Source organism: Oreochromis niloticus, linkage group LG8 (genome assembly GCF_001858045.2).
Source record: "Oreochromis niloticus isolate F11D_XX linkage group LG8, O_niloticus_UMD_NMBU, whole genome shotgun sequence".
NCBI classification, from domain to species: domain Eukaryota; kingdom Metazoa; phylum Chordata; class Actinopteri; order Cichliformes; family Cichlidae; genus Oreochromis; species Oreochromis niloticus.
The window spans coordinates 11,328,258-11,345,649 of NC_031973.2; the positions used below are offsets into that span (position 1 = coordinate 11,328,258).

At 39.9% G+C, this 17,392-nt stretch overlaps 2 protein-coding genes across 3 annotated transcripts; both read left to right on the forward strand.

The window, feature by feature from the left end:
• The first annotated feature begins 12 nt into the window (after positions 1-12).
• uros (uroporphyrinogen III synthase) lies at positions 13-3,246 on the forward strand. Of its 2 annotated transcripts, none has more exons than XM_005471410.4 (10): positions 13-148; positions 603-674; positions 761-844; positions 933-1,029; positions 1,165-1,239; positions 2,106-2,180; positions 2,287-2,370; positions 2,501-2,586; positions 2,665-2,763; positions 2,862-3,246. In XM_005471410.4, exons 2-10 carry the CDS (start codon positions 612-614, stop codon positions 2,982-2,984), a joined length of 786 nt encoding a protein of 261 aa, XP_005471467.1. In that variant the 5' UTR covers positions 13-148; positions 603-611; the 3' UTR covers positions 2,985-3,246. The 2 variants fall into 2 exon arrangements, with proteins under 2 accessions (XP_005471467.1, XP_003441824.1); XM_003441776.5 differs by lacking the exon at positions 13-148 and adding an exon at positions 159-308.
• A 49-nt stretch (positions 3,247-3,295) lies between these two features.
• On the forward strand, positions 3,296-7,710 carry mmp21 (matrix metallopeptidase 21). Its single transcript, XM_025909723.1, is given in 9 exon segments — positions 3,296-3,779; positions 3,884-4,440; positions 4,442-4,619; positions 4,621-4,807; positions 5,365-5,504; positions 5,610-5,751; positions 5,877-6,134; positions 6,224-6,396; positions 6,829-7,710. Coding segments are annotated over 9 exon segments (2,094 nt in total). The 5' UTR covers positions 3,296-3,626; the 3' UTR covers positions 7,135-7,710.
• Positions 7,711-17,392: the final 9,682 nt, after the last annotated feature.

The following is a 17,392-nucleotide window of genomic DNA, read 5'->3' on the forward strand; positions in this document are numbered from 1 at the left end:
AAATTATTGAAACTATATTTTTAAATTAAATAAACACATTCTTGTAATACTACTTGTAATACGATTATTTTACAAGGTTAGTCAATTAGACAGTGTTCTGTCTCCCCTCCTCGACCGTGGATGATGAAAGTCTGAATGAACACTCCAGGTACATAAATTTTGCCTAATATTTCGTCTTTTTCACCGTTTGTACTTCGTGTCACTGTAGCTATACGCGGATAAAATATTCGCTTCTATCACACATTATCACAGACAGGTTCTGTTAATTGCTACCGTAGATAGTCTGTCATGCACCGTGTCTTGCTAGGGTAAACAAGAACACTCTTACGGAAGAAGACACTTCACATACACTTTTAACTAAAATGGCCCATTCGCTTAATTTATTCGCTGTTCATGCACAGTCTTATGATCGTGACTCAACAACAGTCTTATCAGCATGTGACCGTTTTAGGGTGTAACGTTGCTTAAAATGCATTCACACCCAATGTCCTCAGTGTTTTTGTAGCTTAAGCCTCTGACTTTGACATTATTGCAGACCTTAGTAAACCTATTTTACCTTGGTTTGTTCGGAATTAACCATCTTTGTTATTTTAATAATCCAGTGTTTCAAGATGCGTGTATTGCTGCTTAAAGAACCAAAAGATGGAGAGTCTGGATCTGATCCCTATATTAAGGTACACGCCCTTTACAGTTAAATCAACTAACTTAAACCAGTTTCTTAAAATTTGTCAGTATAACCGTTATTATTTTCACTTCGAAGGAGCTGGAATCACGCGGACATAAAGGAACCCTACTTCCGGTGCTGTCTTTTAAGTTTGTATCATTAAACACTTTGTCAGATAAGGTAAATTGTTGTTCCATTGTCCATTCATTAATCCGTTCATTTTAACAGTTTGCATATTCAGTGGATTCATGTATTTTGCTTATTCCAGCTTTTCCAACCAGAGAAATATGGTGGGCTCATATTTACCAGTCCAAGAGCAGTGGAGGCTGTAAGGATGTGTTTGGAAGCGGATGAAAGAAGGGAAGGTGATAAACATTACTTTTCTCGAAGCTGCTGTATATCATTGATAGAAATGACTTTTTTTGGTAAAAACCTTAAAAAAACAAGTCAAGTTTCTGTAGTACATTTCTGTAATGCCCAGTGTATGTTGTGCTATTGAGAATGGGACAAAGCAGCGAAAGACAAGTGGAACACCAAGTCCATCTATGTGGTTGGGAAGGCCACTGCTTCATTAGGTGAGTCACATCTATGGACAAAGGTAATTTCTCCCAAAATCCTCCTTTGTGTCTTGAGCTCCTTGTAAACTCGTGCTAATTGCACCAGAGTGTGTCGGGCACCTGGTGCTCATAGTGATGTGTGAAATGCTTTGTCTACCTTCAGCCATTTGTTATACACAAGTGACAGTTTGCCGTTAGTGATTGTTCAGTGTCTTTACAAAACAAGCAGGTGCAACACTTTCTACATGTGTGCTTTAGCTTCTTCTTTTCAGTAACATTTCACAGTGGGTTTTTATTTTGAGTCTCTCAGTGAGCTTCTAATTTAGTTATTGAATTAGTTGAAGTGAATGAATGTGTTTTCTCTGCCACGCTCTTATGTCAGTATTTAGCAGACTGTGCAAAAGTATTGAGCCACCCTCATTTCTTTGTATTTTACTTCCAAGGACCCAGACGTCCTTGTAATTTTTCAAAGTGCTCTTGAGTTACTCCTCCAGGCTTTCAGAAGGTCTTTCAAATTTGTCTTCTGACATTTGCTGGTTTTTCCACTTATTTTCAATCCAGGCTTTGTACTGTGCCATTTTCAGAGGAATGCGGTTTGGTTGTTAAGCCACTTAACACTGGCCTATGAATGCATCAAGTATAAAAAAAAAAAATGCACCCAAGTCAAGGAATGAACAATTGTTGTGTCTACACATAGCAGACAACTTAGAAAAGACTAGAACGTAATGTCTTTTGTTTAGTGTTTTCTGCTTTTAAAAACCTTGCTGCACCTATTTCCCATTTTCTAGCAAAATATAAAGAAATGTGGGGTGGCTCAAGAATTTACCACATTACTGTATAGCTTATCATTTTTTTTTCCTTTTCATGATTTTTATCCCATACAGTACAGAATCTAGGTCTGAACCCTTTGGGAGAGGACACCGGGACAGCGGAGGTCCTATCACGACTTATTATTGAACGTACGGCGTAACTGTGGAGTCTCACATTCCTCACAGTTTAATTTTAATAGTAATTTTATGATTGCTCTTATTACTCATATGATCTCACGTATAATTCCCGTCATAGGAGAGGCCACCAATATCCCACCACTTTTTTTCCCCTGTGGCTCAATCAAAAGGGAAGTCTTGCCCACGGCTTTAAGGGAAAATGGTAAGCATTCCCCCTGTTGTGCCTGACAATTAAAACTCAAGGTGATAAAATTCCCATTGGGATTATTCTAATTATAAAATAATAATTGCACTATCTTTATCACTGTTGGGATCTGTTTCTTTGTTTCCAGGAGTGCCCCTAGAGACACTAACTGTCTATCAAACAGCAGAACATCCCGATCTGGAGAAAAATCTAAAGAACTATTTCACAGAGCAGGTAAAGTGTCATTCTTATTGCTTTTATTTATTTATTTGTTTCAGTATAGCAGCTGTTCATTTGTTTGTATGCTTATAGGGCATCCCAGCAAGCATAGCTTTCTTCAGTCCATCAGGAGTGAAGTTTTGCCTTGAAGTGGTGCGGAGGCTCTCGGCTGAACAGCTGACTCAAATAAAGGTACATCTTCCTCACAGTCATACACAAATAGATTTAAATAATGCATGAATCTGAAGTGCTTAACAGAGCTTTACTCACGTAAGTGTCTTTGTTTCCAGTTTGCAGCCATAGGGCCTACTACACAACATGCAATAGCAGCAGAAGGCCTTTGTGTCAGCTGCACTGCAGAAAAGCCAACAGCTGAACACCTGGCGATAGCGATAGCTAAAACTCTGCAGTGACCAGCTTTTAAAATCCACCTGCCTCATCTTTGGTGTTTGTTGTTATTATATATGTAAATACGTACTGTTATTTGTGTGTTTTACTGCTTTACTGCCCATCTTTATTGTTGTTGGACATATGATTCTGCTATTTTTGCACTGAGAAAAAGTTATTTTTTGCAGCACCAGAGCCAGGAAAGTCTAAGATAAAATTATAATTTGCTTTATATGATGTAAGAAAATGACTGAGAAAATAAAAGCCAATCATTTTGATAATATTGAAGATTTTGTCTGTGGTTATTGCTTGTGTGTTTCTGTGTGTTTATTTCCTGTCCAACACAGTGCTTGCAGGGGTCATCCCTGTCTTTTACTGTCCACATGAATGTGAAGGTTTTAACATCTTTCCACGGATCAGCTGCAGTCCATTTAAAACCACTGAAGCATGTATAACATAACCACAGAGTAAGAGTCAAATTGAGCAGTCGTAGATTGTAAAAGATGAGTTTACTTTTCACGCAGAGGTGAAGAAAGCAGGTTACTGTAGAGTCACACCTCTGGAGGGGTGTGGAGAAGCTAAGGATTTGCTTATAAAGCAGCGTTGCTCCTCACTTGTCATCATCTCATCTTGCATATAGACCCAGGAGTAAACCGCTAAAGGCCACGATGCTGAATTTAATCCAGCTGATATTTATGCTCTTTTTGACCAACATTAGCACAACTGATGCAGAGAAACTTTTCCATAATCGGGATCATTCTGATACGCAGACCCTTAATTCTCACCGAGCTCAGGCTATAACAGACAAGTACACAGCTGAGGTATATTGTTTTTTCTTCTTTTTTGACTACCTGTGTTTCTCAAACTTCAGCATCCATTTAACCAGACAGGGGATTTGTCTAATGTAACCCGTGTCTTGTTTTAGTTATTTCTCTCTAGATATGGATTCATCAAGCCAGTTAACTGGGAGGAGGTTCAGTTTGAGGATTCAGATGCCTCTTTCAGCGGTGACTTCCTCGACGATCTTCAAGCCACAATCCAAGAGGGAACCTCAGCGTCTTACTCGAGAGCTGCTCATCGAGCTGGTGATCAGCAGGGCTATAACCGTCAAAATGAGAACCAAGCCTTTATTTCAGCACTTAAAGAGTTTCAGAGGGTTTCAGGTCTGCCTGTTACAGGGGTGTTTGATGAGGCCACCAAGTTAGCAATGAACAAACCAAGGTGTGGAGTCCCTGATAAAGAGACTGTTCTGACCAGCCCTGTCATCACTACAGAACCTGAGAGCAGTGGTGACTTTGATTTTGAAAACAGTACCACTGACAGTTTTACTGAGACCAACAGGAACAACACAGCAAGTGACATAATCAGTGGCACTTCTTTAGGTACTGCAAATTTCTCTGAAGACGACATATTAAATTTTAATGATGCAGACGGTGTGCTCACAGCCATTTCCAATGACACCAGCATGAATTATACAACAGAGCTTTTTAAAGATCACTTCTCCAAACAGCTCGCACGACAGCAGACTGGGCAGCCAAATGGGGAATTTCAGTGAGAACGCGCATCAGAGTGAAGCAGTGAGACGCAAGAAGGAACATCTCGCAAGTCTCATATCCAAAAGCAGGCGGAAGAGAGATTTGACTCCAACTGGCCACATGGCTTTTTTTCAAGAAGGTGTTAAACTGGAGGCTGATAGGAGAAGGCTACAGCAGCCAGCTGACTATTGAAGACCAGAGGTACATCTTCAGACTGGCTTTCAGGATGTGGAGTGAGGTGTCGCCACTGGAATTTGTGGAGGATACACATGCCCCATTGGAGGATGTTGACATCAGGCTGGGATTTGGTACAGGTGGGTTTTAGTCAATATTTATGAGCTTCACTGCAGCATGAAAGCTACTTTTGGCTGCTCCTTTATTCACAGTGGCCACAGCAGGTAGCTCCGCATGTTTGGTTTGGCAGAGCTTTATGCCAGATGCCCTTCCTGACACAACCCCAAAAGGATTTGTGTCTTCTCCTGAGATCACACTGGGGATCTTTCCCTTGTTAGGTGGATGTGTGAACCACTATTATTATGAATAAAATGTGGAATGGTTAGATTTGACCCTTCACATCACTAGTCTATGAAGGTTAATTTCTCATTTCAGGATAAAAAAGTTAAAGAATGTTATCTCCTTGGCCACATATATGTTTAAGACTAATAAAGCATCTGTTAATGAGGTTCATTAAACACAAAAACTCCCAGCAATGTTAAAGGTAAATGTAAACCACGACCAGTCTTCTTAGATTGGAAATATTTTCCTCGGGAGGGTCATTTATATGTATGTCTGCAGAGGATCATTAATGTTTCCACTGTACCTCCTTTTTGTGCCAAATAACATACTGCATCGTTGTGAAATTCTTTCATAGGAAGGCATCTGGGATGTAATCAGAAGTTCGATGGCACTGGTCAAGAATTTGCCCATGCTTGGTTCCTGGGTGATATACACTTTGATGATGATGAGCACTTCACAACTCCCAATGTTGGCAGTGGAATCAGCCTTCTCAAAGTAATTATATTCCTGCACGATCAAAGGAACTGCCAGGTTTATATAATTCCAGTGATTAACAACGCATTGCTCTAACAACGCCTTAAATATATTAAACCTGTTTAGGTAGCAGTTCATGAGATTGGCCATGTTTTGGGTCTACCCCACATATATAGACCCGGATCCATAATGCAGCCCAGCTATCTACCCCAGGAGTCCACCTTTGAAATGGACTGGATGGACAGAAAAGCTATACAGCAACTCTATGGTACATGGTTACAGCACCATCTAGTGGTTACTTATACACTCTTGGAGAAATGCATTTTGCTGTATTTTTGCCCTAATTGACTAATGCAAATTTTTTTCCCCTGTTGTGCTTGCATTTGACACCAGGAGGCTGTAAAGGCCGGTTCAACACGGTGTTTGATTGGATCAGAAAGGAGAAGACACCCTATGGGGAGGTGGTGATCCGCTTTAACACCTATTTCATGAGAGATGGGTGGTACTGGCTGTATGAGAACAGAAATAATAGAACACGTTATGGTGATCCAGTTCCGCTGCAAACTGGCTGGCATGGGATCCCCATGGATGGAGTGGATGCACATGTCCATGTCTGGTCCAGGAAAAGAGATGCTGTATATTTCTTCAGAGGTACACTAAGTGGAGAGTTATACTGTTTGAAAGGAGTTAGTGAACAAATTGATACTTTGTGAAAATGTAATTAACTTATTTATCTACAGGTACTCAGTTCTGGAGGTATGATAGTGAGAACGACCAGGTGTTTGGACAAGACTCTGAAGGTCACCAGTATCCGAAGTTAATCTCTGAAGGATTCCCAGGGGTGCCAAGTCCTATTGACACAGCCTTTTATGACAGGAGGGACTCCCACATCTACTTCTTTAAAAACAATCTTGTAAGTGCAATATTACCCAGCTGTCAGATATTATTACACTGATATAAGAGCAAAGACATGAGGTTCAGTAAGAAAGTAAATTAGGAAATATTCATGAAGTGCTTAAATGACAAGCTGGAATGATGTGGTTCGATATTAAAACACACCGACCATTATACATATTTAAACTTAAAACGTGGCTTAGACTTAACGGTCATTAATCAAACTGTTTCCATCTGTGATTTGCAATCTAGCAATGCCGATTAGTAGAACATGCAGATATAAAAAGCAAAGTCCTGGAGAAAACCCAAGCTAATTAATTGTTTCTTAGGATTATGAGGGAATGTCTTCAAGCAAACAAATGCACTAAAGTTCCTCTGTGAATTGTTTGCATTGTATAATTGAATTGATTTCTGCATAACAAAAAAAAAGAGCAATTATCTCTTTGAACAGGTGTATGCATTCAGCGTGGAAGCCAACAACTTGGCAAGAGGGTTCCCAAAAAACATCAGAGATGTTTTCCCTCCTGTGGTGAACACAGACCATCCAGATGGCAACATTGACGCTGCCTACTTCTCCTACACTCACAATGCCATCTTTCTTCTCAAGGGCATACGCTTCTGGCAAGTAGTGGGCAGTCGTGATCGCTGGCGACGGCCCTTTCTGCCACGAAATGGCCTGCTGCCACATAAGGAGGTGGATCAGCATTGGTTTGATATCTGCAATGTTCATCCCACTGCACTCAAACTAACCCGCTGAGAGTGTTGCAGCAGAGATGCGATAGAGCTTGCTAAAGTTTGCATATGTGATCTACTGATTTAATTTTATGTTCACATATTGTCAAGCTGCAATGATGACTGTCTAATTTCTAGAAGACAACAACAATTTTGAATTTTGTTGGCTAATTTTCACCGAGGTGTGTTATTTATACATGTAACAGCTGCTCTTTCATTCCTTTTCTCTTTTTCGGAGCAGTGCTGAATGCATTCTGGCACAAAAACAATCCTAAAGGACTTCCTATTATTAAGATATTCAGAGAATGAGTGATAATTTGTTTATTGGATACTTATTCATTAAACGGACATGTTGTTTCGCTCACAGATACAGTATGTATAATGTAGATGAAGCTAATAAATGTTTTGCTGAGCTGCTCAAAATGATATTTGATGTGCTGAAGTGCACTGTGTAGAAAAATGCTTTCAAATGGCAAATGTGCAAAGAAACATTAAAACAGGCTTGTGCGTACTGTGAAGTGACTTCTTATGTCACATGTAATCTTAAGAAAACCTCTAAAAAGATTTGTGGTATTATGAGTGTATAAAAATAGAATTTTGCTCATAGTGGAAGAGCTGGTTTCTGGGTAAACTTATAGATTGAAAGCATCTTTCTTTTGACGTAATTGTATTGAAAAAAAAGACATAAATTTTGTATCCTCGGATTGTTTCTTTTTGGCACAGTATGTGCCTGGAAGGGATACAACATTATTCTCTCAACTTAGATTGATGATCGAGGTGTAGATATACAGTACTAGTCCCTATTGGCACGACTGGATGATTTGATAATTCTATATTTGTACGAAACTCTCAATTCCTGTAAATCATACTTGTAGAAATCCACATCTGCCTGTAGGCATGAAAGAAAGAACGAAAGAAGTGACCTGGAAGCCGGGAAACTTTCTCTTTATTAAAAACCCTTAAAAGTTAAGAGCAACTCTTCCACTACAATAGGGTTTTGGGCTGAGGGAATCAGATAACCCCTATCAATAACAACCTGGAGGTGGTGGAAAACAACTATCGAGACATCATATTTTCGAATGCCCTCTCATTATGAAAGACTTACACACTATCAATCAAAAGAGAGCCTTTTGAAATGCGCGCTGAAGTAAAACGATTGAACGAGGTGCCATAATGCTGTTATATTTTATAATGATGATTTGAGCATGATGCAAAGAAACAGGCATTGATTCTGTAATCAATATGTTACTTGAAGACGCTTATTAATTCAGCTCATCTTAAGAGATTAGGCTCCTGGTGGGCCCCAGATAACTAGCATTGTGCTGCAGGCGCTCTATAGGCTATATTAATAAATTAAAGTAGAAATCAATTACAAGCAAAGGAACAAAATGTCGCGGTAAGTGGAGCTACATAGAGGGTTATCATGGGTTGATGAGTCTACTCACACAGCTATAGAAGGAGCTTCTCTGTCTGCTCATACCTCTGCTTGTTTTTTGAGCTAATATTTTGTTTTTTTCTTGTAAGATTAAAGAGATTTCTGTGATTTAACAGGATTAGGCAACATTTTAGTGATTATTATAAACACGAGCTTCATATTAAAAATGCAAACTTAAAGAAAATTAGAAAATATTATTTATTAAAATACTATATTGTAATATTAACAGTCAAGAGAAATAACTTACATATAGCCAAGGTATTTTTGTTTGAATAAAATCAGCTTTTATTCTGCAGATCTTAGCATAAAATATTGACACAGGAATATTGAATTCAGTACATAAGATGATGCAGTGCAGTGCAGCCATTTGATCTGTTTGTTTATCCCATTATGAGGCACCGTACACCTCCTCCATCCTGGAATTTCACATGCAGCAAAATCCTAAATACAAACTGTTATTCATGCATTCATATGGTCCCCAGCAGCTCACTGATCTGTGCTTTTGCACTGATGGTACTGCCGTTGAAACTCCCTTCCCTACACCTCGGGCCTCTTTGAATGCGACTATGATAAATGAGATCAGTCATGCTGATGAAGCTGCAGCAGCCCCAGAGAAATACAAAAACCTGTGTCGTTGCAATTCACATGGGAGGCACTTTAGAAACTGGAGAATGGGATGAAACTCCTGCAGCACATTCATATACCGAAAATCCCCAAACTCTTCCAAGACATGAAAATAACTTTGAATACTGTTGCCTTATTTATATGTCTCCAAGGGATTTTTCTTTCTTAAAACATGGAAATAAATGATTTCTGGTGTTATTTCAAATGAGGATCATACAATTATGTGTTTTTGCATTTGTCAAGGGATTAGTTCAACAAGCTGCTGCATGTAGGTAGTGCGTTGCATTTAAATGTAGAGATTTTTGTCTGTGAGTGTTATCCTTTTAAAGATATCCTTGCTGTCCCGTGTCTGGGGCTGAATTAATAATGAGTGCAGGAGTTTTATCACTTTTAGTGTGTTCATAGAAAAATAACATAATGTCACATCTTGTTGGAGGGAATGATAAATACAGTCTCTTTAAAAATGGGCTTTATATTAATTCACCCAAAAATCTTTCATGTCCAATCCACCATCTTCCCTTGTAGAACAAAAGGCTCACCAAGTGGTAGCCTGACTAGAAAAATGAATGATAAAGTATTGATTGTTGTCATGGACCTTTTGAGCTTTTGTATAGTATTTTGTTATGTTTGCACCCAAGTTACTTCCCATTTTACCTTTTGAGTTTCCCTGTTTTATGTGTCTTACTTTCTGTTTTACATCCCGTATCATTATTTATGGATTTAGCTCACCTGCCTCTTGTTCCCCAGCTGTTTCCATTCTCCCTTATTACCCTTAAGTGTATTCATAGCCCTGCCCTTCCCTTCAATCCTTTGTCAGAGTGCCTGTTTACCTTCTGTTGTGTGTGCGCTTCGTGCCTTCTTTGGAATCTATGAGCTTTAGTCTTATCTGCCTAACCTTACAGTACCTAATACCGTTGGATGATAGCTAAGTACTAACTGAGTATTTTGCTCAAGTACAGGTTTAATCTGCTTAATCTATTTATTCTACTATTATTATTACTATTATTTATTTGAAAACTGGTATTTCTGATTATTTAGCAGATTAATCATATTATTATAAATTAATCTACCAAGCAACATCTCAGGTATTAAAACTGAAAACAGTTGAAATATGAAATAGATAAATGCATATCAATGATTTTTTTTATTTACCAGTAACTATGATCCATTGATCCAAAAAAATGTAGGTTTTATTAATCTGGAAAAAAAACTCAATTGTATATTATAAATATAATTTGGGGACTTTTAAGCGGTGCACAACAGTTAAGCTGCTTAAGTATGATAATAATTATTACTTAATTAAAAGGTCTAAACACTGTTTAAACCAATTATCCGACACAAAGGGAGATTTCTGGAGTCACTTTTCACAGAGCAAATCTGTAATAAGACAATCATCAGAAAATCATAGGCAATCATTTCTATCCTAGTTTTCTTCACTGATTTTATTTGTGATCACATCTTTGAATTTCCCGGTGTCTTGACATCAAATAGCTCAAGCATTGTGTGACAACAATCGAATCAAAGACAAAGGCAATGCAATGTGCAAAGGCTCCACACCTATTCATTTCCAGGCAGGTTTTCTTTTATTAATCTGTTCTCAAAGTCAAGGCGACACTCCACAAGAAACATACAAAAGCTGAATTGTGCTACTTATGATAAGTACACTGCTATGATTGATTGAGGGCTCTTATGGTAGTTTGAATAGGTTTTTTACAGCTATTAACAAGCGAATATTTAAAAAAAAAAACAACTTTCAGAATAAAATATGAAGCTATAATTTCTTCTTATTCTAAACAGCAAATGCAATAAGAGCAAGAAGTCAATGTCCTGATAATAATTAATTTGCTCTGAGGTATTTACATTCTCATCCTTCCAATTACTTATGCATCTACGCCAGCATTTAATCTTTGTCAAACTGTTCCGCACCTTCGGCAGCCCATAGCTTAGCACCTCCCTCTACGAAGTGAAGTCTGGTGTAAATGCTCTGTTAAAATGGTAATCTAGTAACATTATATTGTGCCTTGAAGCAGTTAAACTTCTCTTCCAAAGTTGCAAAAAAGAGCCCAGTAGAGGGCAACCTCAACACACAGTGCGTGTTTCCTGTGGCTCCACTGTTGTCAGCATCCATATGAAGTTTTTTGAGGCATCTTTGTGGGTTTTACTGGTAGCAGATGCATGTCTCTGTTGCATTTCTTTCACTCCTTGAATATGTCAGGTATATTTTAACAGCAGAAAAAGAAAAGATAGGATTTATTCCACGTACTGTAAATGTCCCCCCCACCCCCCCACCCCTTGTCAGCGACCTACTGTGGAAATTTTGACGTGTGTGGGGAGAGAGTGCATCCTGAAATGACAGTTTATGGAAATACAGTTTACCTGGTGTACACACACTCTGTGCTATGTTTAAAAAGGGAATTTGTAGTTTCTGCCAAAGATTTCCGACGCCACGTTGAGGTGGAGTGCGGATCAGCATTTATTCTGCAGTAATAAGCGTGGAATTCAGACTTTCCTGAAAAGCGGATTTTCAGTTGAAAGTTGTTTTGAGCATTAACTCTGAGTGGCATCGTTAACAAGGCTCTAGTGTGTTTACAGTGGTTCAAAAAAATCAAGCACTCGGCAAGAGACAAACTACACACAGGAATGCACGGCGATGCTCACAAACACTGAGTTTGCAAATGCATACACATGTACACCCCCATTAAAATTAAACGTACAAACTCATACACACACAGATGTCCTCGTACACGTCTGTCTCCCTCCCGTCCATCCTTTTTGCTTCTCTTCTTGCCCCCAGATGAAGAGGTTCGGCTCAAAAGAGAAAAATACTGACTGAATCCTTTGCGACTGCCTCTCAATTTCAAATTTAAATCATTATTTCAAAGGTTTTATCATCAAATAGTTTGGCGCAAAGTGCTCCTCGCTAAGGATCTTTAATGTAGTAGAAAGGTAAATAGGATTTTGAATTCACAAACCCAAGCCTTCATGCTTTCATTATACTGTGGAGAAGAAGAAACTCCATTTGTGTGATTGAAAACTGTGTAAGTGTGCACTAAAACCATATTTTTAGATGGCAGAACAAGTATCTTTGCCTTCACATTTCTTCTTGTTTATACATGCGAGCAGGAGTTTCTATGCCAAATAGAAATAGTACAGTAATTACATGTCTTCTCTAGAGAATACCCCATGTATCAAACAGCCTAATTTGAATGAAGAATCCAAATCATGCAAGTGTAATTAAGTATTGTGTAGCCTCATGCATAATGCAGAATTTAGGTATTGACTAAATACCTGATAAACAAATAGTGTGAGTGTGGAGGAGGATATGTTTGTCATACCACAAGCAACCTTCCCAATAAATCCAGTCAGTTCACTAATTTGCCTCCATATGTGGCAGGGGAATCTCCCACCCGCTGCAAACTGAACCTTGACCTTTGGCTAAGGAGGAATTTTGGAGACAAAACAAGGCATGTCAGTCTGAGTGGCAACTGCAGGTCAAGGGGGGAGGGAGGAGGTTCTCTTATGCATGGCCACACAGAAGTGACTACCAGGCCACCACTTTCATTTACAAGCCTGGGAAAGTGACAGGAGTTGTGCGTGCCATGGCAGGCTTTGTCAAAGGGAGGAAACAAGAAACGTAAAGCAGTCTGAATAATGGGCTAGAGGCAGATAAGAACACCTAATGCTTGAGCTATCTTTGTGTTTTATTGTATATTCAAGTTGCACTTTAAAGGATGGAAAAAATCTCGCTGTGATGATTTTTTTTGTACTGGAAGTATTTATTCAGCCAAAGTGGTTCCTCTGAAAAGTAACATTTGTAGAATCGCAGTGTGGGTGATCAAATTGTTTCTTGAAATTAAACTAACATTGCTTGGTAGACTTGATAAGTTAAACCTTTGCAGAAACCAGAAATTTAATTAGTCTGAAAGGAGTTATGCACTATTGCTGTTACCAAGAGCCTTTTGATAGCTACATCAGCGGCAGCAGAGTTCTTTTATTCGGTTTCAAATGTCCTCATTTTACAGCGATCACGAGTTCCAGCTTCACACATTCACACAAAATATGGTGTGATGTTGTTACAACCTGTCAACAAAAGTGTCTCCAGTCATTTTACAGTCACATCTGCTTAGAAGACTACTTGCGCATTCAAAAGAACCAAACAAGCAATTTGTCAAGTGGTTGAGAACTGGATTTTGGCTTTCCTCCTCACTCACTCTGTTGCTCCTTTCACACGCAAAACACCCACCACCTTTTAACCATCATCTGTACCTCCTCTATCTGAAGATCGAATTCTGATTTTATCCTCACCTCAGTTCCCCAACCCCTATTTCTCCTCCTTCCCCCTCTCGCCTCACTTTTCTACCAGAGGAACAGATGGGGTGGAACTCTGGGGAGGGGGAATGATGGCTGGGTTTGAATTTAACAGGGGGACAAGGTTGCTACACTTTGTGTTACATGCCAGTCCTGTTTTTGTGTCCAGGTTTCACTTTCAGCTTAAAATTAGGTTGGAAAACATTAAATGGGGTGACTAAAAAGTCACTCATATCATTGTAGACGTACACAGAAGTTAAGCTGAGTTGCAGTTCCTGCTCCCTGGCCCACCCAGGCTGATGGCTCACTGGATAGATGTTTAGGTGAGCAAAAAATCTTAAGTATGGGGTGAGCGTTTTAAGTTATAGCAGCTCCCTGCAATTGCTATACATCTGCAAACCACTTTGCAACCCAGCCCTACCTCATGATCATCATCAACTAAGAGCTCGCTGGGGCCTTTCTGCATTGACTTGGCATATTCTCCTTGTGTTTGGATAGGTTTTCTCTGGATTCTCTGACTTCCCACAGTCCAAAGATGTGTATGTTAGATTAACTAGTGATTCTAAATTGGCTGTAACTCTGAGCGTGAAAGGTTGTCCCTGTGTCTGTGTTAGCTAACACCCTACTGCGGTACACCCTAACAAGCTGTCCAGGGTGTACCCTGCCTCTTGCCCTATGACATCTGGGATAGGCTCCAGGCCAACCATGACACTAAATTGGTTAGTAGAAGTGAATGGATGGATGGTTCAGTTTTTAGTATCCCAGCACTGAGGATGCTGGTTCACTGTCACTCACCCTTAAGGATACTTGAACAGTTTTTATTAGTAACAGCTAGGCCTATCTTACTCTGATAACTGAAAAATGTCTCTTGTAAAACAGGTATTTTTTCTGATAATCTCACCGGACCGATTTCTTGTAACTTTCGATCTGCGTTGTTACAGTGTTGCCAAAGGAACACTTTCAGATATCACAAGTTATCTGCAGAGTCCAGTGTTATCGTAACCTTTAAAGGATTATGGTCAGGCGCTAGAAAATTATCGGCAGCTATGTGAGCAAAGGGCTGGTATGTTCTCACTTAGTCTTGGTAGTGCTTCAGCTCTCTTTCAGCTGCCTCAGGAGCACTCCCTGGGCTTGCCACCCTTAACGAGGCCCCTAGTCCACGCAGAATAGACTGCCCCTTCACACAGACGCTGGAAACAATGAACGACTGCCACTTTAACCCCGAGATTCTATTCTGAGGGAGCTCTGCCATAAAAATAACACAAAGCACCTTGTACATGATGAAATATCTCTGCAATGTGAAGTCTCTAGTTTTTATTTTGTCAGTAAATGTGTAGTCAAGTCATTATCTCAAAATCTTCTCCTTCCATCCTTCCTTCCTTCCTCCCTTCCATCCTGTTGTTTTTTTTAAACACGTTACAATGTCCTGCGCTCATACAATATATGAAAGTTGCATTTCCTAGCACTTCCTCACTAAACCCAAACAGCAGGATAGCTGTTTTGCAGCATTGCAGCTGAAACCTATTTGGAAATAAACCTCAGAGTTTTTTCAAACAGCTGCCATTATTCATGAATGTCAGCTAAGGGGTGTATTTCATATGTCACTGTCAAAGAGATTATATTATGTTACAACCTCTGGCTGGTGTCGGTAACGTGTTTTTAATGTACCAAACAGTGCATCAATAAAATAAATATTGCATGCTTTTCGCCTTGAAGGATGCGGTGTATATTCTAACCTATGCTCCAGGAAGTGTTGTGTGTCAACCATGAGAGAATTATGTCTTAGAGGAGAAGCGCTCTCCTCCTTAGTGTTCATGCATTACATTTTGGAATACTCAGTAGACGGGAATCTTGCTGGGAGCTGGAGTTTGGGCTTTGGCTCACTCTCATGTAGGTCACACCTTATTATGGCAAATTTAAAAGTTCTTGCCACGACTCTGTTTAGAAAATGAGAAGGAGGTCCCCTGTGTGCATGTGTGTCACGGATTTAAACGGTACCATTTCACCTCCTTTCTGGAGTGTTTTGTTTGATCTAAATGAGAATTCGGAGAAAGTGGAGCAGCTTGTGAAGGAGCAGTGAGAAATCGAGACTGACGTTGCCACCTCATAGCCCTGAAATTGTGTGGAGTAGTTGTGCCAGTGTCTTTGTTTGGAGATTAATGTTGCGTCAGTCACATTCTTTGTATGAGGGACACTAGCCAAACTGCATGGTGAAATCTAGCTACATCAAAAACACCCATTTTGATGCAGAGGAAAATAGGAGAGCAGCATTTGGAGGGAATCATAAATTTATCTGACATGCATGGGCTCCCGCTGTTATGAGGTATTGATATTCTGCCAGTCAAAGCTTGCCATTTGTGGCATCATCAACCTCTGTCTTTTAACTTTGTGTGCATGTGTCTTTGTATGTAGGTGGAACATTGCAGGGTTTTGTTATGCGTAGTTGTACACACAGAGTACTGAATTAGAAGGCCCATCTTTCTCATTTTTTCCTCCCCTTTTCTGCAGGCTTTGCTCAGGGGCATGACACATTTCTGAGGGGCTTTGGATCCACTGGCCTGATAATTCCTTCAATTATTAAATGGTTGGCTGGCAGATGAAGTGAGGCCATGAATAAAGCAAATCTGTGGGCATACAAACTCTGACAATACAAACACGGTACGGCAGTCATTTCCTCTGCTCGTCCTTGAAGATACACTACAGTATCCTGAGTCTGTGATTATACAGATTTGCCTGGGCATTGCTTTGAGTCTCGCCACCTGTAATGGCAACAAAGTCAGTAGAGGGTCAGAATCATACACTGAATCCCAGCCAAACTCCTGCAGGAGCGATCTGCTTGTCGGGTCAGCTCTGAGGGCTTTGTCTCTCTCTTTCCGCATGGGTGTTTGTAAAATCAGAAAAGGGTTTTATCAGAGCATGCTCATTGTGAGTCAGAGCATCTAACATGCATCAGATTATAGCTCTTTTCTTGTCAAGAGGTATGATGCCTGTGATAGAGCTGTGGCACATAATAAAAAGCTGATCATCTCCGACACACTATCCTAACTTAGAGCAGTCAAGTGTAGGACAAAAGCAAAAGAAGGGCTGCTGTGCTCCGCCCTAATGAAGTTGTAGGTCTTGTTCCTTGCTGCGCTCTGTTGGAGAAACAAAGCTAATCATAGTGAGAGCAGCCCCAGACTGCTACAACAGAGGGACCAGGTGCTTGTTCTTTTTTTCCCCCCTTCTTCTTGTTTTTCTTTTTTTTTTCTCAGAGCACCTGCCTTTAACCATCTGCACCTGCTGTCTGTAATAAGACGACGGTGCAGCACTCACAGCACTCCCTGGATGTTCGACAGATACCGCAGTTCACTGCGATGATGCCTCAAAGACATATAGAGCACACGTATCTCTTATCTCCTCCTGGGTCTCTGTAAATAAATTAAAAAGGGGGGGGCTGACCTTTTTGTTGCTCCAACAGGAAACCGAACTTGTCATAGCAGAAGCAGAGATTTGGCTTTTTACAAGCAAAAAAGGTTAAAACACCACAGCTTCAGATTGGTGCCACATATAGGAAGCGCTGGCCCCTTTTCTTTTTTTTTTGCTCCTGCAGCGTCTCATTGTTGCTTGATTTTAATCTCCTCAGCAACAGACTCCTGGTGGATTTGGTTCACAGGGAGGTCAAGGACAAGCCAAACACTCCACCCTCTTCTTTCAACAAAGCTTGGGAGGAAGAAGATAGACCTCAAAAACTCAGTACTTAACCACACCTTCCCCACAGATGAGAAGGTCAATTCTGCTTTTCTGCAGTGTAGACTTTTACCAGGAGAAAGTTCTCTGCCTTCAATCATTAATGATATAAAAAAATAAAAAAATAAATCTCGCTGCGGATGAAATTTTGGACAAAAACCAATATCTTTAATCTATCAAGAAAAATCCA